The 24,891-nt window shown below is 44.2% G+C and overlaps 1 protein-coding gene across 2 annotated transcripts; it reads right to left on the bottom strand.

Moving 5' to 3' along the window:
* Window positions 1–14,370: 14,370 nt before the first annotated feature.
* Window positions 14,371–24,624, bottom strand: tcea3 (transcription elongation factor A (SII), 3). 2 transcript variants are annotated; one of them, XM_062565733.1, is made up of 22 exons: window positions 24,565–24,624; window positions 24,348–24,424; window positions 21,046–21,108; window positions 20,798–20,903; window positions 20,594–20,684; window positions 18,788–19,261; window positions 18,589–18,702; window positions 18,242–18,343; window positions 18,085–18,153; window positions 17,889–17,993; window positions 17,687–17,767; window positions 17,416–17,475; window positions 17,228–17,299; window positions 17,040–17,108; window positions 16,888–16,950; window positions 16,734–16,808; window positions 16,038–16,198; window positions 15,855–15,911; window positions 15,593–15,747; window positions 15,352–15,498; window positions 14,819–14,890; window positions 14,371–14,731 (listed from the first exon to the last, which is right to left on the bottom strand). In XM_062565733.1, the coding sequence occupies exons 1-22, from the start codon at window positions 24,617–24,619 to the stop codon at window positions 14,723–14,725; spliced, it is 2,277 nt and encodes a 758-aa protein (XP_062421717.1). In that variant the 5' UTR covers window positions 24,620–24,624; the 3' UTR covers window positions 14,371–14,722. The 2 variants fall into 2 exon arrangements, with proteins under 2 accessions (XP_062421717.1, XP_062421716.1); XM_062565732.1 differs by lacking the exons at window positions 14,371–14,731; window positions 14,819–14,890; window positions 15,352–15,498; window positions 24,565–24,624 and adding an exon at window positions 24,495–24,564 and having other exon boundaries at window positions 15,737–15,911.
* Between the last annotated feature and the right edge of the window lie 267 nt (window positions 24,625–24,891).

Here is a 24,891-nt window from a genome sequence, read left to right as displayed (position 1 = left end):
CAGCAGAGCTTCAGGCGCAATTGCGGCGCATGGAGAAGAGTCAGAGCTTTCCAGAGCAGGTGCACGGGAACCGAACGGCGAACCGGTAATGAGGCGCCCCTCTCTCTCTCTCTCTCTCTCTCTCTCTCTCTCTCTCTCCCTCTCTCTCTCTCTCTCTCTCTACCTCTCTGCCTCCCTCTCTCTCCCGCCCCTCCTCTCTCTTTCCGTATGTTAGTGCGTCTGTGTGCGCACTAGGGAACAAAGAAAGAATTGTTTTCTTGCGCAGTTTATACCCTGGCCAAAGTGGTGTTCTTATCTGTAGCCTGTGGTCTCATCTTTACTGCACGCCACACAGCAGATGATCAAACAAATCCAATCCTATCACGTCTTTTCGTTGCAGCTCATTTAGACGCGCTCCATTGAGTCGTTTCGCCTCCTTCGGGCACCCTGTGGCCCGGGGTCTTGTGCCAGTGGTGCTCTTTAGTGGGCCGACTGTTCTGAATATGGAATGACCGGACCGCAAGAGTTATGTAATTACCTGTCGGTAGCTTGGCTGATCAAATATTTAGTACGGTTTCAATAACCTATGGCGGTGAAGTGTGTGGATGTTGAACTCAATCCTACAAGTTGTTGACCTTCACTTTCATTTGCTGTGAGATAAATTGTGTTGGAATCAATTACAACTGGATGAGCAAAACCTTATTTGAGAAATCTATATTTTGCTATTAGATTTTTGGGGACAATCTTTGTTAATTTTCTAGTATACTTGACCTGCTCAGCTGACAACATGCAACATAAATCTTTAATTACCCATGTGTTTGACTTTTGAGGCCAAACGCATGAGTCTCTCTATATTTTTCCATTAAAGCGCTCATTGAGCCGCATTTTGTCTGTAGCCCATTACTGAGAACATTAGTTCTCAAATTAAGATCGCGCAACGGATTGTGTGTCTGCTGGAATTGGCGCGTGGCACTGTGCAGTCTGTATGAGAGGGCCTCTCCAGCGTAATTGTTTATTTCAACGCAGCTAGATCCAAATCCTCCTGTGGCCGTGTGTTTAAAACTGTGTCAGTCGTTATGCACTCTGCGAGTGACCTTTACAAAATCCCCCTCCCTCAAGCAGCCGGCATCATAGGCACAGTCAGAGGAACAGGGACAGCTCCGATGCCTTCCCCTTTGCTGCTCCTTCTAAAGAGAGACGACACGTGTCTTCATAAGACAAAGAGCAGTATTGAGAGGATCTTTAGTGGGCTGATTTATGTTTCATTCGTGAGGGATGTTTGTTTGCAGCACTGCTAAGATCTTCTGGACAAAGTTCTCAACTTGATGAGTTTTTTAGCGATGCAGCGATCTATGATCTCTGAACGCTAATGTTTAGCACTTTGGTCCAGATTCAAATATCTCAACAAATACTGAATGGATTGCAAAAGAAACGCACAGATGTTCACTGTTCCCAGTCGATGCGTTGTAATAACTGTTGTGTTACACCGACTTTTTATCTTACGACAACTGGACCAAAGAAGTCTCAATCGCAGTTGAACAACAGTGGGACTGGCAAACCCAAACGGCATGAAATGACTGGCACAGCTGTTCAGGAAGTAAACTCATTAGAATTTCAGTTACAGCTGTGTGGGAGAACTGTATATGACACCCGCTGCTTTATGAGCTCTGAGGACGTACAGGGTTAGATTAAAGTGCTATCCATCCCTCCAATGGAGAGGTCTAAAAATAATATAACGTATGAGTGCAAGGTAGGTGCTCTCTGTAATGGCAGAAGACTGAGTGTACATAATGAGCAATTTTCTCTGCGGTTCTCCATCTATCTCTATACAAAATTTTGAGATGTGGTCAAAATGTGTTATGAAAGAGAGAGAAATGGATGTAGACATGCAGTGCAGAAGACGACACAGACAAAATGCTGCTGTTTGTGCTGTGGTGTTAATGTTTTCCCCGGAGGGACAATCACTCACCATTCGTACAGGCTGTATTACTTGCATCACTCATCAACCCAATGGAAACCTTGGGAAGCATTAAGCAGGCCAACCAAAGCCATCAAATTCATGGCACGGAAAACAGAGTGCAGACTATTTGAAGTGGGCTTCATATTGAGGTCTTGCATCAAGATCGAGTGATGAGGATGGCATTTGATTTAGGAATGACCAATTGAAAATAATATTGGTTACTTTCAACTGCTGCTGATTGATTCAATCATAATGAATAATATATGACACTTACAAACATCTTGCATTGATTGAGATGTTGCACTTGTTGCACTCACAGTGTCTTCACATTTTATGGTTTGTTTTCTGTGATGTTTCTTATCTCACGCACAACAGCATTTCTCAAATGAGCTGGTCTACTTTATAACCTTTGAAAGACCAGAGAAAGAAGGAATTTATACATTATATTTCTTCATCTCTTCTGCAGCTGACGAAGCCGAAGCACAGCGGAGGACTGAGCCTCTGCTCGCTGTCACATTGCATCGCTATCTAACAATCACACGCCAAGCCACGTATAGAACCAAAGTCTGACCCGTTTGAACTTTTGGTTTCCTCTGACTCCTGGGTGAGCATGAACTATTATTGGTGTATATTAACACACTCAAATGAAAAGGATTTTCAATTTGTTGTTTGAGGGTGACATTTCAATGTTATTCATCATTATCAGGACATGATTTAAAAAGGCTAAGAATAAGACAAAACATGTGTCACAGTGACAATAAGAAAACATTCAATTAAACCGTACAGCCTGGCACTACCTTTACCCTATTGTCAGAGTGCAACATGTAGACATCAACCTGGTTCACTTTAAACTCAGAGACTGTCAAAACATAGTAAAATAAAACCTGTGTGCAGACAGTCTCAATGTAGCACAGCCATTAGTGGGCACAGTGGTAGCTTACATGGAGGTAAATAAAAGAAAACACAGTATAAAACCTGACAGGGAAGCATTTGCGTCCATGCATTATTAAATTGAAAAGTTACAGAACCCTGCTGTGTTGTTATGCAGTGGAGGTGCAGGACAGAAAGAACCATAATGTCGCCCTCATATCTGTCTCACAACAGATTATTTAAACTCTCAAAGTAGTAAAACAAATCAAACGGGAATATTTTAAAGCATCTTTGAGGCTCAAGAAATGTATGTCATGTTGTGTATTTAGATTATGTGCATTAATAATGAATACACAGTTTTACAAGGAACTTACAGTTATGTTTATTTTAGAATGTAGAAAATGTATGAACATTTTTTAACAGGGCCAGGGGGGTCAGAAGGTTTGTGCATTTTTTAAGGGGATAAAGGGGGACTTTTTCTCACCCCACAATGGGCCCGTTTTACTCATTTAGTGGTTAAATTCTTTTGGCTTCATACAAATTGTCTTATTGCTGTCATTACTACAGACAGATATTGAATTGAAGTACTGTTTATTTTAGCAGGCCATTAATTAAATATGATTTCAGAGAAGAACCGGTGCATAACATTCAAAATTATCTGACTCTTTGTGTATTTTCATTTTTAAATTAAATAGATGATTTTGCCCTCCTCCCCACTGCGATCCCCTTAATGCAGTATTTTTTTAAGCATAAAATCAACACATTTCTATTGGGATCTTGTCCTTTTCTCCCTCTTATGTTTTCGTAATTCTTATTGGATAGGGAAATTGTTGGCTAGCGAGTGTAACATTTTAAATTGGCAACTGCAGATATGAGGTACTTAGGATTTTATTAGTCTGTAAGCTATTGAGGTGTCAGCACAAGTGGGCAATCACTTAGAGGAAATTGGAACACTCTTATTTGTGTAGTTCTGCAGCTTTCCGGCTTATTATGAAGAAACACGGCAAACCATGGAACAAATAGCAAATTATATCTTACATATAGAACGTTTATTTAGAGTTGGTTGAACGGTTGAAGAGAAATTAATTAGTCACACTCACAGTTCATCACGTACCAATGGCACCAGTACCTCTGATTGCAAAGTTACTGAGGCTTGCCAAATCCATTTAATGTTGTTGTCTTTCTTAACACCATTGACAATGTAATAAATAATTCCTTGTGTAAATTGAAAAGGGATTCCTGATTGCTTTGGGATGATACCATGTAATTATTGATATTTACACTCAGTAGCTATAGCTGCTGAATGGAAATCTCCCAGCCCCCCTCTCTTTATGTTATTTTCCTCTTTGTTTTTTTCTTTCAAAGGAGTATTCCTCCGTTACAATGAGACAGTTTCAGTCATGCAATTATTTATGCAACAGCGATGTGTCCGGGTCCAGGACTCGATTGGATTTCTCCTTTCTGTATTCCAGCACAGTTTAGATAATGCAGGACAGGGACAGTATGCACCAATTGAACAGTGAATGGTGTAACTTTACCACGCCATGTGTCATCCATTGAATATACACAGAGTTGTGATCAAAGCCGAGTGGCCCTAGATGGAGGCTGAGGTAGGGCCACTATGTCCGATTCATTGTTTCTGTTCAAATAGCAACGATGATTCCACGTAATGATGACTGAGTTAAGCTACAAAACTAAGCATAAACAAGGTGGAAAGTTTTTCTTCTTCACATCAAGGTCTAAGGCAGCGCGTCCTCAGAAAGAGCACGGTTAGTCATCGCCGTCATCCACTGCGGGTTACAGGCGATGGCAGAGCTTCTGTCCTTGAAACATACAAAGCCAAAGTTTCTTTTCAGAGTGCGGTTCGTAACTGCCGACATTTGCGGAGCAGAACCGAGTGGTGACAATGCTCAAATTCAAGCTCCTTGTTGTGTTTTGTTGATTCAATTAAAGTTTGTATGAAATTCAGAATGTCAGTGTGAAGTGAAAAATGATGGTTGTGACCTTTTGCACAAGAGGCGGTGGAAACTGAATCCCACAGATATTTAGGGTAATTATTAGGATTAAAGTATTTGTTGATTGGCTGTGTTAGACTGATGTCAACAGAACTCACTTCAAGTGCTACTGGATGTCTTATGCAACAGCACAAAGAGGCAAAGATCTCTAATAGACATGACCATTATCAGAGATCCCTGTAACACCTGCAAGAAGAAGGAAATTGGATTTGACTTAGCTAAGGTCAAGGTCCAAATGTTTGCTGGTGATTCTTGTGTAGGTTATTTACTGTCCAAGAGCCTCTGAATTGAGAGGAGAGTGAAATGTGCATTTGAAGGCAGCAAAGGAAACACGTTTAGTGGTACAACTGATTGAAGGAAAACATAATATGTGAATACAAATGTACAAAGAGGTGAGCAATGAGACCTGAGTTATAGAACTAGATGCTTAAACAAGATTGAGAAGAAAGTGCACTCATACCATCTGGAATAAAGGTAATACAAGGTTTGAGAGAGTGAACCAGAGTGATCAGTGATGAGGCAAAAAAATCTAAGTTGGTAAAATGTGGTCGTCAAGGAAACAGCTGCCTAATCTCCATATGAATCTTCCTAAAAGAGCAGAGGAGGCCCTTTTCTTCAAGGCTGCATTTTGTCATCCTCTGGGAAGGCTCCTGGCTTTACGGTGACACATACAGTACTGACATGTTTACAAGACAGCAAGGACATCGCATGCAGCGTGCTGGACCACACCTTGAGAGACCCCTCAACCAACTTACGACATAAAATAAAAAGCTGTATCCCAGGACAACACTGCTTTCAAAACAGCACAAGAAGGTGATAAAAGTAAGCAAGACTTGATTTGGTTAATGACAAGGAGTAGCTAATATGTGAGTGGACCACTGGGCTGCCCTACAGCTAATCTCTTTACCCTAAAAAGGCTATTTAATCTCTTCAGTGGGGAAAGGTGAGGTGCAGAGTATCAGGCGGGTGTGGAGAGAAAGCTCTAGTGCACTCTAGGTGCCCACGGAGGCCGGAAGGCCACTAAGCGACCTCCACGGTCACTAAGCGACCAACATGTTGATGCTGAGTGTCAATAAACACATTCACAAAGTGATGTTTTACAACCTGGCAACTTGTTCCAATACAATGTACAGTGAACAATGTTTCAATGAACTGGAACAAACACGCTATTCCTTTAATAAGTAGTAACTTTGAACATGTTATGGGTAATTGACTTTGGATTTTAATGAATACTAAAATCACCGAACTGAAGGAAGATGTCATTTTATCACACATTAATTGACTTTTGTCAAATCACAATTCAAGCTTGTAATGGGTCAGGAAGAAGTCTACAGTTTGACATCCTTTAATAACCAAACAAGAAAAGGAAACGGATGACGGGGGGGGATCCACTGAATCCTCGATAACGACTTGGAGGTGACCTGACAGGGTGTTACAGCAGCTCACATCTGTAAGTGTTCACACCGTTCCCAGATGGCCATGTACTCGCAGGTAGAGTACCAACTGGTGCTGATGCACAGGTTTGCACAGTCCGTCTCCATCTTAAACACTGAGCCAAAACAGCATTGGCCTACTTGAATAAGTCAAATCAAGATCACTATGCAAGCATTAAAAAGCGACAAGAAAGTAAACTATTCCTGCACCGTGGTAGTAACTGTCAGTCATACATAGTTTATCAGTAAATAAAAAGGAATTATATCCATATTAAGTCTAAAGAAAGCTCCACTTTACCAGCACAGTTAAGTAAATTGTTGAATGTGGGACTCTGAAGCCAGAGTCTCTAAGTGGGCAACAGAGCGGCTAATTGCCATCTGAGTTTCCTGTTTTCCTTCAACCGCTAATGTGGGAGGCAAAGCGTTCAATGGGAGAAGGCCGGCTGGAATCCAAAGCCCTTATCCTCAATTAGATCCTCTGTGGTTGATTGTCGTTATCCAAATAGCACACTGGAGCCAAGAAAACCGAGGTGCGGATGAACAATGCAGCTCTCAATGTCTCTATGACCATTGTTTCCCTGCTGGTCCATATAATAACAGGACAGTAAGTAGTTGGGGATGGACCTCCAAACCTATCACAGCTTTGTAGGGACGGAGCGGTAAACTGGCATCTATCACTTCTGTTCTGTTCTGTTAAGGCACAATAAGGTGTCTGACGTGACTTTTAAGGGCTGAAACGTTACTGACCTTAAAGTATACTACAACAAACATTTACAAAGATTTTAATAATAGAACAACCCACTATGGGAGTTTCGTAGCAGCCAATGGATATTGGGGCTAAGAACTTCTCTCCGTGTGCAGCGTATTGTTTACAGCCCCATTTGCAACTCGAGATGTGAGCCCCCCGTCTGGATTTGTCTCCCACTACAAACCTCAACCCAAATCTTATCCTGGTTTCAACAAATTCTGCATGTGAATCCAATCAGGAGCTTTGGACACTGCCATCTGAGTTTTTCACCCTCACAAAGCCCTGGAAGGTTCTTTTAATAGCTTCCGGCAGATGATAAGAGTGGAGCCGAATTTCCATGAGAATATCTTCAGCCTCATTACACATGATAATGGTATTGTCAAGGACTATGAAATGGAGATGACATTTTGGGCCCTATTCACAGCCATTTGCATAGTGCATGCAAAGGTTGTTTTTATTGGTCTAATTTAAGTTTTGAATCAAACTATTGTACTCGCCCGCCTTCAGTTTATTGATATTTATAAAAGGACCTTTAGAGACTCTAGACTCTAGTTTGCCATGTCTAGAAATAAACGACTCCTGAAATGAATCCACTTCAACCAGACTGTTCTACAGCTTAAAGCATCCTGTAACACGAGTTAATTTATTGAGTTCATTCATTTCTTGGTAAGTTGGATGTTTTAAAGCAGTCTGTAGAGTTCTTTACTCTATTATGTGTTCTTTTCAGACACTAGTTAACTGCCTCTCTTCTTTATTGCTTCAGTTTTGATAACTTGCAGCATATTCCCATCTTTCCCAGCTAACAGTTAGATCTTTTTGATTAAATTGAGATTAGTTTTCCCTGAATCCTTCCTACAAAGTCACAGAGAAAAAACACACAACTAATGTGAATTCTAGGCTTAAAGGATGTCTTTAAGCTTGTCTCCCTTTTACTGACTTTTCTGTCAGTCCGGGAATGTTGCAATATACTGGTGTTCGTGATAAATGAATAACCATGATATTAAAAAAATAAAATATTGATATTGTATTAATTATGAATGCACCGACCACCACTGTATCCTGTGATTGAATAAGGAGTCGGCAGGCAGTCGCTGGCCGTATCGATCGTTTAATAGAAGGTGTGTTGAGAAAGTGAGTCACAGCAAACACCAGACGTGCTCGAGCATGAAGCCATAACTGGCCGCCCACATGATGGCATCACTAACTGTTTGGCAGTGTCTTTATATCACACTATCATGACAGGCAGTCAGCTCAACAAGAGTCCAAAAACAACATGATAGGAGTTAAATGGAGTTCCACAGCTTGTCCTCAAATGCCCTCGAGGGGACCACTGAGCGAGTCTGCTCCGGGGCATTTCACCCATAATTACGCAACCATGCGTAATATATTGTCAGGTGTCAAGGGTGCAGGTTGAAGGCAGGCAGGGAGGACTCAAACGCAGGATTCAGATTTCCAAAATGTGCTCTTTATTTTGCACAAAAACGAACAGAAGCCAAAAGAACGTGCACCAACGATGGGTAGACATAGACAATGACGCGACAAGGGACAACAGGCACACGGGGCTTAAATACACAAGGGAGGTGCAGGTGATTAGACACAGGTGGAAACACTCAGGCAATCACAGGACAAGGCAGGAAGTGAAGTTAACCCAGGACCACAATGAACATGAAACTTCAAACTAAAACAGGAAGAGAGACCAAACCGTGACATATATCTTGTACTATTTCAATGCCCCCTCCCCTGGAAAACTTTCCTGAAAAACATGGCTGTCTTCAAACATCTGAAAAGTTGCATGTGATCGAAGCTTGATCTTTAGGATACCTACATTTCCTTTCTCAAGATATCCAACCATTTTTGTCAGAATATATCAAACCTGCAGCATCATTCCACATTCAAAAGTTAGCTCTCAACAGATTTGGGCGCAGTCAATAACCGGTGACCCCCTTCACTGCATTATTAACACTCTGTACAGCAGATCCAAAGGCAATTACTTGGCATCCTGAACTGGACACATTCTAAATCAAAGAGAGTCCAAGATGGCAATATTCTTCCAGTTTGACGTGCTCTCAACTTCAAATGCATTTCATTCCATCCCTCTTGAGCTAAGTGATAAAATGGTGTTTTGCGTTTTTGAGTGCAAAAGGAGACTGAAAGGGAGGCAGTCAGAGGTTTCGATCAACCATTCCCTCCCTTCCTCAATGCACTTTCCTCTACAATCTTGACACTTTCATAAGACACAGAAGCAAAAGGGGAAAACTTTTGCCCAGTCAAAATGATTGAACTTAGTGCTGCGAAAATAAAAACAGATTCAGATTCAACTGATGGAATATAGATTTACCTGACATGATGTTAAAAATAACCTAGTCTTCTATATATCATCTCTAATGCAGTGATCCCATCCGATCGATTACCCCCAAGCTACAGAGTCCAACAAATGCTGTTTGTGTGTATTCACTGTTGCAAATACTAATAGGGCCAAGGTTAGGAGTGTTTATCATAGAAACATTAACATGTGGAAACATTCTGTTCAAATCAATTTAGTTTTAGCAAATTTGCATCATACGTTTTAAGTTATTCATGAAATGTTATAAATTGTTTCTATTATTTGAGAGCATTATTCATTTGGGGTAGAGTATGAACAATGTTACCATCCCAAAAATTTTTTTTCCCCCTCAGCTGTTGGAAGGTCACAGAGCAGGCAGCTGCCACAACAGGGGGAATTATGTTACAGAAGACATTAACATATTAGTCTTATTTGTACTTGCCAACTTTTTATTTTTTCCCCAATGTCCCAGTGAATTGAGGGAAATTACCATTATGGTTTTATTTTTTTTAATTTCCTTTTAACGCGTAGTTGTTGAGTTGAATTTTGGATGACATTCTGCTGCTTACCTTTCAGATTCCAGGATAAAAGAAGGATGATGATTTTAACACCCATGCACCAGGGCAGAAAGAGAGTCGTTGCCTTGATAATTCTTGGGTTTTGCCTGCACATCAACGGAGGACTTAAAGGGCGGAAATTATGCAGAAAAACTAAATGAATGTGGTTTCAACTGACAGGAAACCAGATGGTCGATACTCAACCGGGAAGCTTTCATATCCAGAATTGATGGGTTCAATAATGTCCCGTTAGTCTTCAGCCGTACTTTCCTGTGCCTTTACATGCCAGTAACATACGTGCATCTGATTTACTTGTGGTTGATGACCTGAAAGAATTGAATTGTAGTAACCAATGCTGTTTTAAGTTATGGTGAACTGTCGCCCCCTACTGTGTGTTTCCAGTGCTGCAACAGAAACTTCCGCTGCACTATTTTCATCAAAACAATCGTCTTTGAATGGATATTTACCATATATATATTTGCCACGGATTAGAGATTCGTTACATAATAAATGGTTATTTATAAATATTGTAGATATAGCAAACAGTCTGCCGCGTAGAGTTTACTGAAACATCATTTTTATAATCTAGATACTAATATGAATTTAAACAACTATTTGGCCTGCAGCATTATATGCAAAAATATAAGAAATATGCATCAAAACAGAACGTCTCTCGATTACGTATGTAACCTTCGTTCCCTGAAGGGAACGAGACGCTGCGTAAAGACGCTGTGGGAACGCCCCTGCGTGACCGCGCCATGAAGCACGTGTAAAATCAATGGCGAGCTGGTATGTCATAGGCGGGGACGCCGGACCAGGGCGCTATAAGGGACCTGAAGGGCAGGACCATTCATCTCTGAAAGGCCGAATCGAGTGCCACGGGCAGGCCGGGAGTATGGCAGAACGTTTATGCAGCGTCTCGTTCCCTACAGGGAACGAAGGTTACATACATAACCGAGAAACGTTCCCTCTCAGGGAACTCAAGGTGCGTAAAGACGCTGTGGGAACCCTATACCCACTCACCATACGAGCAAGTGACCGTGGTGTGAAGTTTTAAAAACGCATACTAGACGAGAGCACCTGTGCTTATGGCAAGGGTACAGTCCCCGACAGGAGGGCTTCTGCAGCCGCCATACCTCAGGTAGAATGGGCCCGGACAGCCGAGATGCGTGCTGGCCGGCCGATTCATATGCAAGTGTCATGGCCTCAACCATTCACTTGCTGCGGCTCTGTTATACGCCTGGTCCGACGTCAGGAACGGAGGACAGGGTGCCACAAAGAAAGAGAGATGCCCAAAGGCAGACGGGAAGACCTGTGGGAAACATAGCAGGAACTCCAGTACTGAACCGACCGGGCAGTTAACTGGGTCCGCAGATGTTCCTACAGCAGGTGGCACCATCTACCGGCAAACGCCCTCCTAGTGGCGGGAGTAGGAGGTGGTCTCTACGACCTCAGTCGAGAGACCGGACCTTAAAGGGCGGGCCCCCTCAAGGGCCAAAACTCAGGGTGGGGGTGAACTATGGACCCCGACGCCTGAGACAGCAGGTCCGACCTGATGGGGATCTCCACCGGGGGGCCTGCGAGGAGTGATATTAGGTCCGCAAACCATACTCGGGCCGGCCAGAACGGGGCTACTAATAGAAGGCTGACGCCGTCCTGACGGACCCTATCCAGAACCCCTGGGAGCAGAGCAAAGCGTACAGGCCAACCAAGGCGGGGTGCGTGAGGGAGAACCACCGAGGACAATGAGTTGTCTCTGCGGAGGCAAATAAGTCCACATCAGCGCGGCCGAAGTGTCCCCAAAGGAACTCCACCGCCTCTGGGTGGAGTCTCCAGTCCCCGGGCCTCGGCCCCTGCCTCGACAGGGTGTCTGCCCCCTGGTTCAAGACGCCCGGGATATAAGCCGCTCTTAACGAGCGGAGCTTCCCGACGGACCACAGGAGGATCTGGCGGGCTAGCTTGTTCAGCGGCCGAGAGCGCAGGCCCCCCTGATGGTTGATGTAGGAAATCACTGATGTGTTGTCTGTCTGGTCCGTCAGGGCGGAAGTGTTTCAGAGCCTGAAACACCGCCAGCATCTCCAGCTGGTTTATATGCCAGGACCGGATATGATGCCGCCACAGCCCCGAGGTTGAGTAACCACTCATGATCGCACCCCAGCCCGTGAGGGAAGCGTCTGTCGTGAGGATGACCCGACGACAGATCGCCCCTAAAACGGGCCCTTGTGCTAGAAACCCAGGGTGCCTCCATATGACCAGGGCCCTCAGGCAGCGCCGAGTGATCAGACGGTGCTGGTTCCCCCTCGGGGAGAACCCCTTGGTCTTGAGCCACCACTGCAACGGTCTCAAGTGTAACAGGCCGCAAGGGATCACATTGGATGCCGCTGCCAGGAGACCTAGCAGTCTCTGAAACTGTTTCACAGTGAGTGGCTGGCCTAGCCTAGCCTGCTGAACAGCAGAGAGGATGGAAACTACCCGAGCGGGAGACAGGTGTGCCCGCATCGTGGTCGAATCCCAAATAACGCCCAGGAAGGTGGTCCTACGTGCTGGGGACAGCACGCTTTTCCTGGTGTTGAGTCTCAGCCCCAGACGGTTGATGTGAGCAAGCACAACATCTCGGTGTTGGGCCGCCAGGCGCTCGGAGGGCGCTAAAATCAACCAGTCGTCCAAGTAGTTCAAAATACGGATGCCCTGGAAACGCAATGGCGCCAGAGCTGCATCCACGCATTTGGTGAACGTACGGGGCGAGAGGGCTAGGCCAAAAGGAAGGACCTTGTATTGGTAAGCTTTATCCACAAAAGCGGACCTCAGGAACTTCCTGTGTCGAGGGAGGATGGGAATATGAAAGTAAGCGTCCTGGAGATCTATTGTGACAAACCAGTCCTTGTGTCCACGTTTGTCCTCGAGTGCCGCGATCTGTTTGAGAGTGAGCATCTTGAAGCTCAACTTCGCAACAGCGCAGTTCAAACGGCAGAAATCCAGAATTGGACGCAAACCCCCATCCTTCTTTGGAACGATGAAGTACCGGCTGTAATAGCCTGACTCTCTGTCTGGGGGGAGAACTCGTTCTACGGCTCCCTTCCGCAGCAGGGTCTGTACTTCTTGCTCCAACACCAGAGCCTGCTGGGGGTCTACCACCGTGGGTAGTACGCCCCGAAATCGAGGCGGCCGCCACCTAAACTGGATGGCGTAGCCGACATCGTTTGTGTGCAGGACCCATTGAGATACGTTGGGGAGGGCTCGCCACTCACCCAAAAAGTTTCTCAAGGGATCCGGCCCCTCGGGTCTACAGACACCGCGTCCTGTAACAGCGTACTGGCAGGGAAGCGCTGATGTAGTAGAGCCGGAACCCTCCCCAGAGGGGGTGAACGGCCCTCGGGCTCACGCTCGCTGGACCCGGTCGTGCCCCGAAGCGGCGGCGGGGACAACGGACCGACTCCCGGAGAGTACCGGGGGGAAGGGAGCAGCCAAAAAGTGCGGTGGCACCCTACCACCTCCGGTGGGGGTCACTCTCCGGGCCCTGACCCTTACGGTGGAGTTTATCCGCCACGGCCCCAATGGCACCTCCGAAGAGGGTTGTGGGGGAGAGAGGGGCATCCAGGAGGAAGGACTTGTCCTTCTCCTGCAAGCTGGAGTGGCTCAGCCAAAGGTGCCGCTCCGTAGACACCATGGCTGCCATGGAGCGGCCGACGGACTTCGCCGCCTCCTTCGTGGCTCTCAACGCGAGGTCAGCGGTTTGCCTCAGCTCACGAACTGCCTCCGGAGTTAGTTCCGTCCCCTCAGCCACGTCGGCCAGCAGCTCTGCCTGATACGCCTGGATAAGCGTCATCGTATGCAGGCAGCACCGGTGTCCTCAGCGACACGGCCGCGGGGGAAACATGGCCCGCCAGGGCCCCCTCCGCGGCCGGCATACTTCCGTAGCCGTTGCTTAGCCTCAGCTAAAGACGAGTACAATGGCATACGCGGGTTGTACACGCGAGCGGACACCGGCCTACTCCAGGACGCCGACACCTCAGTGTGGACGTCTGGAAAGAACGGCAGGCACCGGCGCGGAGGCGCTCTGCGGGAAGGTAAGAACCGCTCCTGCAGTTTACCGGAAGCAGACGGCTTCTGCTTACCCGCCGGCCAGCTGATGAGCAATCCTTCAGCGGCTCGGGTGAGGACCTCCAGCAAATCTGTTGCGACAAACCGCTCAGCCATTTCTAAGTGGAAAAACTTCACACGCACTAGATGAAGGCACAGAGATGAATAGTCCTGCCCTTCGGGTCCCTTATAGCACCCTAGTCCGGCGTCCCCGCCTATGACGTACCAGCTCGCCATTGGTTAGATTTTACACATGCTTCCCGACGCGGTCACGCACGGGCGGTCACGCAGGGACGGTCACGCAGGGACGGTCACGCAGGGGCGTTCCCACAGCGTCTTTACGCAGCGTCTCGTTCCCTGAGAGGGAACATTGTTGTGGTTGTAGGAAGTGACCCTGGGTAAAACTGATTATACATTTTTCTTTATTAAAAGTGAGTTTAAAAAGCCATAATACAGATGATGTATACATTTAAACAGCTGCATTAGTCTGTAGTATATTAACTGGATCATTTTTCAATCATGAATCAGCACCACTATCATTATTGTTAGCATTTATCAAACTCATGTTCATGCTCTGTTCTATTCCACATAAATCACACCCAGATTATTAGTAAATGCTTCAACATCTCAAAATTTCAAGTAAAAATAATTAGCATTATCTGTTAAACCACTAGCTGCAATAATTTATAAACTCCTTTCATAGAAAATAATGCAGTCAAAAACACTTTGACAAAAGTGTGGCTTCATCTGGAAGGCATCAGCAGAACTGGAATTTACAAAAATAAGTATTTTAAATTAAATTACACAAACAAAAGACAAAAGTGATTGAACCAGAGAATGTGGAAAAACATACCTTCCAGCGGTTACCACACTCATTGCACAGAACAAATGTGGTCATTGGCTCATCAGCACTGCGTGTCTGCACCTAATACACACACAAACACACACACACATACACACATATAAACACAGGAGGTTTGTAAGCTGGAATAAATACACATATAGCTGTGTGAAGCAGGGCTTAAACAATGCAGAACTGTGCTTAAAATAATATTCCAAGACACTTGGGGGAGGTCAAACCACAAGGTTTTCTGTGACTTGTTTGCACTTGGTCATTGGCTGCAGACAACCCTTCTCTCTACTTCTTACCGTATGTTACTGAATTGAACTTGAAGATACTTTCTTTGTCTAACAATTCCTTTTACTTTGCTAAAAATCTACGTCAACCTTAAGTTGAAAAAAAACCACAAACACAGAAAACACCTATTTATGATAAGAATGTTAAATAAAGAACGTAGCAATGGATGAAGTCAAACAGCCCCAGGGGGTTTGTGAATGTTAGTGCGTTCCTGCGTGGTCGTGTATAGCTCGATAGCTCGTGTTTACCTGGTTGTAAGTGCAATTCCTCTTCTTGCACTTGCCGCACTGCAGCAGGTCGGTGCTGGTGCCCCCGGTTTTGGCCATTTGGTGCTCCCTGATGGCCTCCTGGGTGAGGACATTCCTCAGCTGTTTCAGTTCATCGCTGGCCATCTCCTACATGAAGAGGAAAATGTGACCAAATGGAGCTAAAGGAAAATCAGGAAATCATGTCAGAACTGATTTGGGGTGCAGCCGCGGTGTTCTGGACCTGAGCGGACATGCTGGCGATGCGGCTCAAGTCGATGCTTCCCGCGAGGACGTTTCTGCGAAGCCCGGGGTTCTTCGGGTCCTTCAGGTTGCTGATGCGGCTTCGGACTCTGTTTTTGTATTTCATATCCGTGGCCTTTGTCTCTTGGTAGATATGTGCGACCGTGCAGTCAAGGTATAATCAAATTTCAGACGTGTGAACAAATGAACAAAATAGGTCAAACCAACAATAATGACAAATAATTAGTTACGTTGAAGGATATAATCTTCAATTTCGGCAGCCATGCTGTCACAGTTTGTGCCAAAATCCTTGTAGTGGTCTACGAAGACGAGAAAATAAAATCACGCACAATCCGCACCCCACAGAGACGTTTGTGTGTGTTACTGGACACAGTGAAACTATTTAGAGTGAATGCTCTCAGTGATAAGGGTGACCTTAGCCTCACCGTCTGTGCGCAGGGCTGCTGCAAGCATGTAAATGCACTTGTCTCTGACGGGGTCTCCGGTAGCAAGGTGAGGGGGCACCGGCCCCCCGGCAGAACTGGCGCTGGGCGACATGGGGCTGGTAGGGCTGGTGGGAGTTTGAGGGGTATCGGCTTTGCCTTTCCTGGAGAAAAGGACGCATCGAAGCGTGACAGAGCAGAGCGTGTGAAGCCTCACATCTGGCACCTTTGACCCAATTTGACTTTAGGAAGGAGACACTTGTTTTCAAAAAGAGCCATTAATTAAAACTTTTTTTACATTTAATCTTGCTTAATACATATAAAAGACATAACTAAGACTCTTTCTACATGTCAACAGAATCCCATTCTTTGCTGTTCAAGCAGCCATTTTTGTCCATTTGGGGAAAACGCAGCATATCAGCATTTTATCACCTTATAAAATGGACTATGCTGGCGTGTTAGCAAACGTTTCCAGCATCTGCTGCTGGAAAACAAATGAGGTGTGATTCTTGAGAAAAAAAGTAAACTAAAAAATGCTAAAATAAGCTGAAGTGATGTGATACTTCTTGGCAAACAGCAACACCACCAGTTCATTGGTAATGGTCTTATATTACATTAGATATACATTATATTATATTACAAATGCTGGATTAAATATGAAATGATCAGTATCATCATCATACATTACAGCTGTAATACCTTTCCATGATGTCAGTAGAGGGCTTCCTCTGTGGAGGTCCAGGCTGAGAAGTCTTCAAGCCTTGAGACTCCCTTCTATGATATAAAGTCAATACCGTCATGTTCATGGTGTCCATGGAAGCAATCCAGGAAACTTAAATGAAAATAAATGTACCTTTCAACTGTTAGCTTCTTCGCTGGCGGTGAGCTGTTCTTCTTTGAATCACTGGATTCCCGTCTACATTAAATAATCCAACCCTTTCAGTTTTATTGCGAATGACATTTCCCAGCATGAGTGAGCGTTAAAGCGGTGCGTTCCAGTCCTACCTATCAGGTTTGGAGTCAGTTGATTTGTGTCTCACAGGCTGGCCAGGCTTGGAGTCGCAGGAATCCTTCCTGCAGCAAAAGAGAAAGAGTTGAGACACAACCGACAGCAACAAAATAAACCCCTGGGATTATGTGGTGTGGATTCAAATGCAACGTAGAGTAAAATCTATTTTCCTGTTTGTGCACACCTGTGTTTTTCTTTTTTTACATCCAAACAGAGCTTTTTGAGAAGTGGCGATTTTGACTCAGATGAATCTTTCCTGACAAAAGGAAACATTTGTTTGATACTCAAACAAATCCACTCATAGACAGTATCAAAAGATAAGCGCCTTAAACAGTAAGGTACAAAACATTTGTACACTTCTGGCCGGCTGACCTTTCACGCTTGGCTTCATCGGAGTGTTTTTTAGGCACTTTGCTTTCCACTGAGTCTTTCCTGCGAAAAGAAACCTGTTATTGAGTCAAAACTATTGAATAAACATAAAAGGTAAGACTTATCTAAATCTAAAAATAGTCCTGAATATTCTAATTCAGGATTTATTCCGGAACAACAATATTTAAAATGAGCAAAAAACAGAAAAAGGACTCTGAGGCTGATACAAAAGAAAAGTACTATTTCAAGGATGAATGAGAAACCGAATCACTACCAGATCCCAGACCTTTCTCTCTTCACGGGATCTGGCGTCTTCTTCTGTGAAGGAGGTTTAGAGTCTGAGGACTCCATCCTCCTGTCACAAACAAGACAAGGATTCAATTCAGAGCATTGAAGTCACGTCATTTCTCCAAATTGATCATTCGAGACGCCGCTGACTCCATGCGTTCTGTAATGAGAAGTCATCTGATCCAGACCTCTCCTTTTTCCCGTCCAGCGAGGGACTCCTCAGCAGAGGAGGTGGGGGGTGCAGGCGAAGAGCAAGTGGAGGAAGAGGTGCATTTGGGTCAGAAGTCTCCTTTCTAAATGACAAAACAGCGTTGATCTGATCTGTCACTTTATGATGCAGCAGTTATTCATATCAGGGCATGCAGCCGCTATGCAGACCCTGACCTGGCTGCAGGAGGATGAAGATGAAGAGGAAGAGGAGCGATGGGAGCGTTTGGGTCCGGAAGAACTTTCCTGATGTGAAAATACACGTTTGTTTGAGTATCCAAAGACATTTTGTCTGCACTAAAATATTTCAAACATGCACCAAAGCACGCCTGACCTCTCTTTCTTCACTTCCAGGGAGAGTCGTCTGGCTGGCGGAGAGGCGGGTAGAGGAGCATGAGGATGAGGATGTCGGGAGGATGAGTCTTTACTGTCCTTCCTGAACAAATGCCACAAGAGCACAGATCAGAGCGGTGCAACTCGAGAGGTCCCATGCTGTCTGAGCCAAATGCAGCGTCTCTAGTAGTAAAGACACACCTCACCCACTACGGCATGCACCGTGCACGGCAGGTAACCCGGGGGTCTGGGTGGGAAACCGTCGGAAAACAAGCGTCAGTGCATGTGAGTGACTCACAAATGGTTAAGTCATGCAGTAGTGCTTCAGGCCATCACAGGTGTCCTGACCTGTCTTTCCTCAGGTCCACAGAGGGGCGTTTGATCGGGAGAGGAGGCCGAGCGGGTCGAGGCGGAGAGGGGAACCGGGTGGGGTAAAGAAGACTGCTGTCCATCACTCCCCGTCTGAAATGAATAATTCACTCTGATGCTCTGCTGGCATGTTTTTTGGTTAAGGGTTAAGCAGTTTCTGAGGTCACTTCCCCCTCACCTCTCAAATATGGGTTTGTCTCTCTGGGGTTCACTCTGAGGTTTCTCCCATTGTGGGGACCTTATCGGCCTTTCATTGCTGTTTTCTTGTCTGTGTTTGTCCTTCTTTGTGTCATCTGCGTAGCTGTGCCTCTGGGGATCAGCAGACCTTTTCTCCTTTTTGACCTCTTCCACGTGTCTCTTCTTTGGCTCTCCTGGTGCCCGTTCTTTCTTTGGTTCTGGCTTGTATCTGTCACTCTGCAGGTCTTGCCCACGCGGCTGTTCCTTGTTATCTTTTACCAGGGGAGTATCCTCTGCATGTCCTGGTTTTGGGGGTTCTTTTAAATACTTCTCTTCTCTGATTTCTTGGTGATGTTTTTCATTCCCACTGGGATCATCTGCACGTCTCTCTCTGCGCTCTTCGCTATGTTTTTCTTTTCCGCTTTTGTCGGGGTGTTTCTTTTCAGGTTTCAGTTTGACGTATAGTCTTCTGTGACTGACAGAAACAAATTAGGTGCCGTCTTTAGCTCAGTTCAAGAGCCCGCAAACATTTACCAGTTTCACTTAAATCAGGTTTGTTTTTGCGATACAACTAAGGCCCCATTTGGACGACATGCAAAATGAACCACAAGGCACTTTAATGATCTAGCAGTGTCTCGGTCTCGTAAAGTTTATCTTTACTGTTCGTCATTGTATTGGGTGATGGATGTTGACGGATGCTATCATTCTACTTCTTTAGTTGTAACACTGTGCGCTCAGCTGATGAAAAGGTACACACACAGCTCTGTGTGTGACAATTGAAAAATACACTATTGAATGCAGACACCTATGCAGAAAGGATTACAGGACCAGCAGTTCACATACGTAATATTCCCGTCCATCCTACCTTCCCCAGAGGAATAAATCCAGTTTAGATGAGAATTTAGATCAATTACATCAAAGCCTCTTGGACTTTAGCTGTATGCCTAATGCCTATGTATATATTTATGTATTTTTCTCTTTAAGTGTGTTTATTGTAATTATGTGGAAGGAGGAAATTGCAACATAAGAATGTCATTGTACAGAGTAACTTGTTAAACTGTACACATGACAATAAATGTCTTCCATCTTGAATAATTTGTCTTAAATCTTAATCAATGTGGTAAATTTGCACTTGCAATCATGACAACCTTGAAAGATCACCAAATAACAGCCTCATTGAATGAAGCGTTCTTTATCATGTTCCCACGAGTTAACGTTTTAACACGTCCTCAACCAAACAGATGAAAATGTGTGATGGCGCGTGCTACTAGAAAATATGTTCTTAGATGAGGCGTCTTTAATTCTGAATTACAGTGATAAAGCACTGTCCTTGGTACTGAATGTTGTCTTTGAACACTTGACGTGAATCCACTTACCGCTTTAAGTGGGTGGAAAACTGTTCTGGGGAAATAGAGTGATTCAAAAGCCTCCTTTGCAAAGCAAAATGAACAAGTGTCTGGGCTGCTGCAGTATGAGAGTGCTCTTTGACAGAGCTGATATGGTTAAACGGCCTTCAAGGCATGTATTTGTAAAACATATGCAGTAAATGTTTACTATTACTGTGATAATACATACAAATCAGCAAATACTGTCGTTCCAGCGTAGTGCCTTGTGTCATGACAAACATCCACCACTACACTGAGCTTCTGCTTTTCCATCATGACTCCGTGTCAGTTTAAATTAATCTACAGCAGTCAGATGACACTCAACATTTTATTAGACAGGTTTATTATATATTGCTTCAGTTTCCGTGTTGAATGTCATGATGGCTGTGGAGGTTTTGTGGAGCAGCTGTGACAATACTGACCTGCTCTGTGTCTCAGAGGGGGAGCCCTTTGGAGACAGTGCTGTTTTACCGGAGTCCAAACCGTTATTCTTCTCAGCTGCTTTCTCGAGGTCTGCAGTGTATGTGGGGGGGGTCATATTAGTAAGTCATTGAGTGCATTGAGGGATTTATTTGACAGACAACTATCTAACTGCTCATTTTAAATTGTGTATCAAAGTCAAGTACCCAGAAGTCTTTTCCAGTCTTTAATGAGGACCTTTGCCAAAGCAATGACTTCCTCGTCCGTGGAGTTCTTCCTGATACCGTTCACAGACATGCCGATTCTTGTTTCCTTAAACAAAAACACACACCAAAGCCTCGAAAATCATGATTTTATAACATTGGTTATGGCAATATAGGACTACGGGTTGAAAAATAATGTTCAAGCTGTACTTGAATGTAGACTATACACAGGGCAATATACTGGAGCCCACCTGGAGAAGTTTGAGAGTCATATTGAAACTTTTCAGTTCCCTCAGCAGGTCCATGGCGCCGTCCTGCACACAAACAGTAGTCAACATCTAATCTCATTTAAAAAACAAAGAATAATTTTAGTTTTTCGTAAGTACAAAAATAGAAATTCAAACATAAAGAAACACACAAACTGATGAGTAAGCACTAATAGTTTATTTTTGGTATTTTCAAGTTTTCCTCTTCGTTGTAGACAAACACATAGATTCCATAAATAATAATTAGGGCCGGGACTTTAGTGTGTTAATTACGATTAATTAATTACAATGTGAATTAAGATTAATTAATTACACCAAAAATAACACATTAAACATTTTTTACTCATTTTACACTTCTTTTTTGCACCGCGGAACGTTTCTCACTGGATGAGTTTCGGAGGACCGATTATACTGGAGCACCAACTAGCGTTCATGACTTCAGACAACAACAAACCACAGTGAACATGAACAAAGAAGCTGACGAGACTGTGTCGGGTGGCCCCGTGAATGGGAAATCTTATTATAATAAACACACGGATGGAAACGTCGATAAGAGCGTGGTTGTGTGCAAGCTACGCAACAAGGAATTCACATCGAGCCTCAAGTATCACCTCAACGCAAAACAATTACCAGCTAGCGTGGACGTTCGCCCGACTCCGAGTACAAGGACCCACACCCAACCCACACTGCACCAGATGACTGGTTTAAGGACCAGCGTAACTAAGTCCACGTCTGAAAAAATAACCAATGTTCTGAATGTACTTGAAAGTATTGGTCTACTTAAAAAACATAATTTACAGAAGGTCTACTTACCTATAGGCTACCTGAATTTCTGAAAGTACTATATTTCTAAATATGCTATTGCTACACTTGTCTGCTGGAATTGGTTGAACAAAAATAAAAATCCATGTGAAAAAAATTACTTCTCACTGTTCTCAGGTCAAATATTTATGCAATTAAAATGCGATTAATTTCGATTAATTAATTACAAAGCCTCTAATTAATTAGATTAATATTTTTAATCGAGTCCCGGCCCTAATAATAATGCATTACAACATGCATTGTATTTGCTTTCTTCTGGAACGCATAGCTATGGAAGTAAATCTGTGCCATCGGGGGTTGAAATAAAAAGGTGATTGAATTTCTAGCATTGAATATTTATGCATTGAAATTATGTACCTGAATGTTTTTCAACATTAAAACACCGCAAAAAAATTCAACCTAAAAAAAAAACTGTTGAAATATTCAAAAAAATGACGGTTACAATATTCAACCCAAAAAATGTCAACCTTGAGACACCAAAATCCGGGACACTAAGGAAGAGCAATCGATTCTAGATTCAAGATCAGGAGCGTGGGTCAAGCTAAAGGAGCGAGCACCTAAAACACCTTTGGCTTCGAATTGTAGCCATGTCCAATAATAACGGGGCTTTAACTCTTCTTTATGCCATCAGTGTGGAAGAAATACATAAAAGAACATATACTGTAATGTTCACCCTGAACCAAAACGTTTGCTTGCCACTGACAATATACAATTTCATTATAAGTATACAAATCAGCAGAACATCCTACAAGCTCGGTTGGCCGACATACGACACAATGTTATTTTGCTCGACAGGGTTCATATCCAGGTCGTGGCGAACTTTTAATAAATGTTCGTTTATGTCTTCATACGTGGCAGTGACGTAGTGCTCACTTATACAATCATAATCGCTGCATTGGATATGGGATGCATTTTGAACATTTTCATCACAATGTGTTTGCAAATGTGTGACGACACAAGACAACACCTGCCTGTCGGCGGAAAACAAACACGCACGCGTAGGCAAACCAGTAGTTCAAAAACCAGTAGGCACGTAACACCGTCACTAAAAAATTGGTTCTCGTTTCAGACTTTATGAGCAAATACAGGATCCCTTTGTGTTCATTTCTAAAGCCTCGCATTAAGACGTACATCCCTTTATTTAAGACTCTGCGCTACTTGCAGGTCGCTGTGTTGTGCCAGATCCTCAATAAAGTTTACCCATGGTCATGAAGACTCATTTAACGTTACGTGGACTTTGAATGCCGCTTAATACCCAACTGAGATCGGCTTGTGCCGCTCAGAAAAAGGATCCTTCCACCGACCACTTTCTGCACTCGGCGCTACTGCGGTTATTCCTGCATGTCCTGTCGGGTTTATGCGTCTGCACGCTCCGTTAAAGCCGCTGCCCCCCCACTACGCTACAGCGGCTCATGTGCCTCTTCAAGCGCGTTCCTGGATTCAAAACTCCGCCAATCACTCTTAACAGCTTGTCGAAGGATCTCAGCATCATTAAATGAATTCAAAACTAGAAGAAGAGGCGTATTCTGAGCGGCTGTACTCTCTCGTTTAACTTCCGCTTAGTTCATGTCCAATACAGTCTGTTAATGTACAAATGTCAGCTGTCTATTACGGAATCTTACAGACACAAACCACACTGATGGCATGAAGAAGAGTTAAAGCCCCGTTATTATTGGACATGGCTACAATCCGAAACCGAAGGTGTTTTGGGTGCTCGCTCCTTTAGCTTGACGCACGCTCCTGATCTTGAATCTAGAATCGATTGCTCTTCCTTAGTGTCCCGGATGTTGGTGTCTCAAGGTTGAATTTTTTTGGGTTGAATATTGTAACCGTCATGTCATTTCTTTTGCGGCTGAATATTTCAACAGTTTTTTTTTTTAGGTTGAATTTTTTTGCGGTATTTTAATATTGAAAAAGATTCAGGTACATAATTTCAATGCATAAATATTCAGTGCTAGAAATTCAATCACCTTTTTATTTCAACCCCCGATGGCACAGATTTACTTCCATACGTTACAATCATGTTTCATGGCGCTGAGAAAGGGCGCCATGAAACAACTGTTGCCCTGCTGTTTGCTGTCCGTCACAACACACACACACACACACACACACACACCCGCGACCTTGTTTACTTTCTGCAGTCGGATCAAAACGACAAGCGGCAGAACATTATTTGTATGAAACGTGGTTGCCGAGTAGAATAAACTTGGCCTCATTTAGCGCCGCACACGGAAACGTGCTGCGGGTGAAATGCACAGAACCCCGCTGGAAAACACCTGTTGGCCATCTGTTACTGCCACTGTCGTGATACAAAAGTGCACACTTTGGCAAAACCGATTTAAAACCCCATCGTCGAAGTAGATTCGAAAGAGAAACCATTTCCATTGGAGCCACTCGCGAGCTTTTCGCACAGCACGAGGCGGCGGGTCAACGCGCCACCTTCAGACGTCAAAACACGGACTCACCGTGTTATTCCGAGACACCATCTTGTCCAGTTTTTTAGCGATCCGAGTGAGATCTTCCTCCCGCGTCATCGCTGCATCTACTCGAACGAAAACGAATCAACGATATTAGTCGGATCCTATTGAAACACGTGCAATCGGGTCACATACGGTTTGCACCCGCTGCAGGTCGGAATCCATTCAGCCCGGAGGCGTGTCCTGCTGCAAAGTCCACACTGACCTGTGCGACACATGACAACAACCAAATATAGACCTAATGCACACAGATATCTCATTCTCGGATCTAGTCATTTCAAAGAGTCAAACTCTTGAAAGCCTTATGCATACATGTTAGGGGTCAAACGTGTGATCGTGCTGCTCCACGTGATCTCTAGTCCTTGTTTTGGCTGCATTCTTCCAGCCGTTATTTGATACAGTGGCAAAAGCAGCCGTGCCACATGTGTTACTACACTAGTGTTACTCAACCACTAAATAATATGACTTTTCATAAGCCATCGCTGCTTGTAGTCAGTGTGAAGATGGATATTGTACATCAAGGGTTTTACGT

The sequence above is a fragment of the Pungitius pungitius genome, chromosome 11 (genome assembly GCF_949316345.1).
Source record: "Pungitius pungitius chromosome 11, fPunPun2.1, whole genome shotgun sequence".
Classification (NCBI taxonomy): Eukaryota; Metazoa; Chordata; class Actinopteri; order Perciformes; family Gasterosteidae; genus Pungitius; species Pungitius pungitius.
The sequence above is the reverse complement of the archived record's forward strand: the minus strand, read 5'-3'. Positions and strand labels throughout refer to the sequence as shown.

Bases quoted from the DNA above. Each gene is read 5' to 3' on its own strand.
- tcea3 (XM_062565733.1), bottom strand. From the start codon at position 24,619: ATGAGATATCTGTGTGCATTAGGTCTATATTTGGTTGTTGTCATGTGT. The intron at 18,154-18,241 runs GTCAGGCGTGCT...TTTTCACATCAG, and splicing joins CTGGAAGTGAAGAAAGAGAG to GAAAGTTCTTCCGGACCCAA. The intron at 15,748-15,854 runs ATATCCTTCAAC...GCACGGTCGCAC, and splicing joins GGCTGCCGAAATTGAAGATT to ATATCTACCAAGAGACAAAG.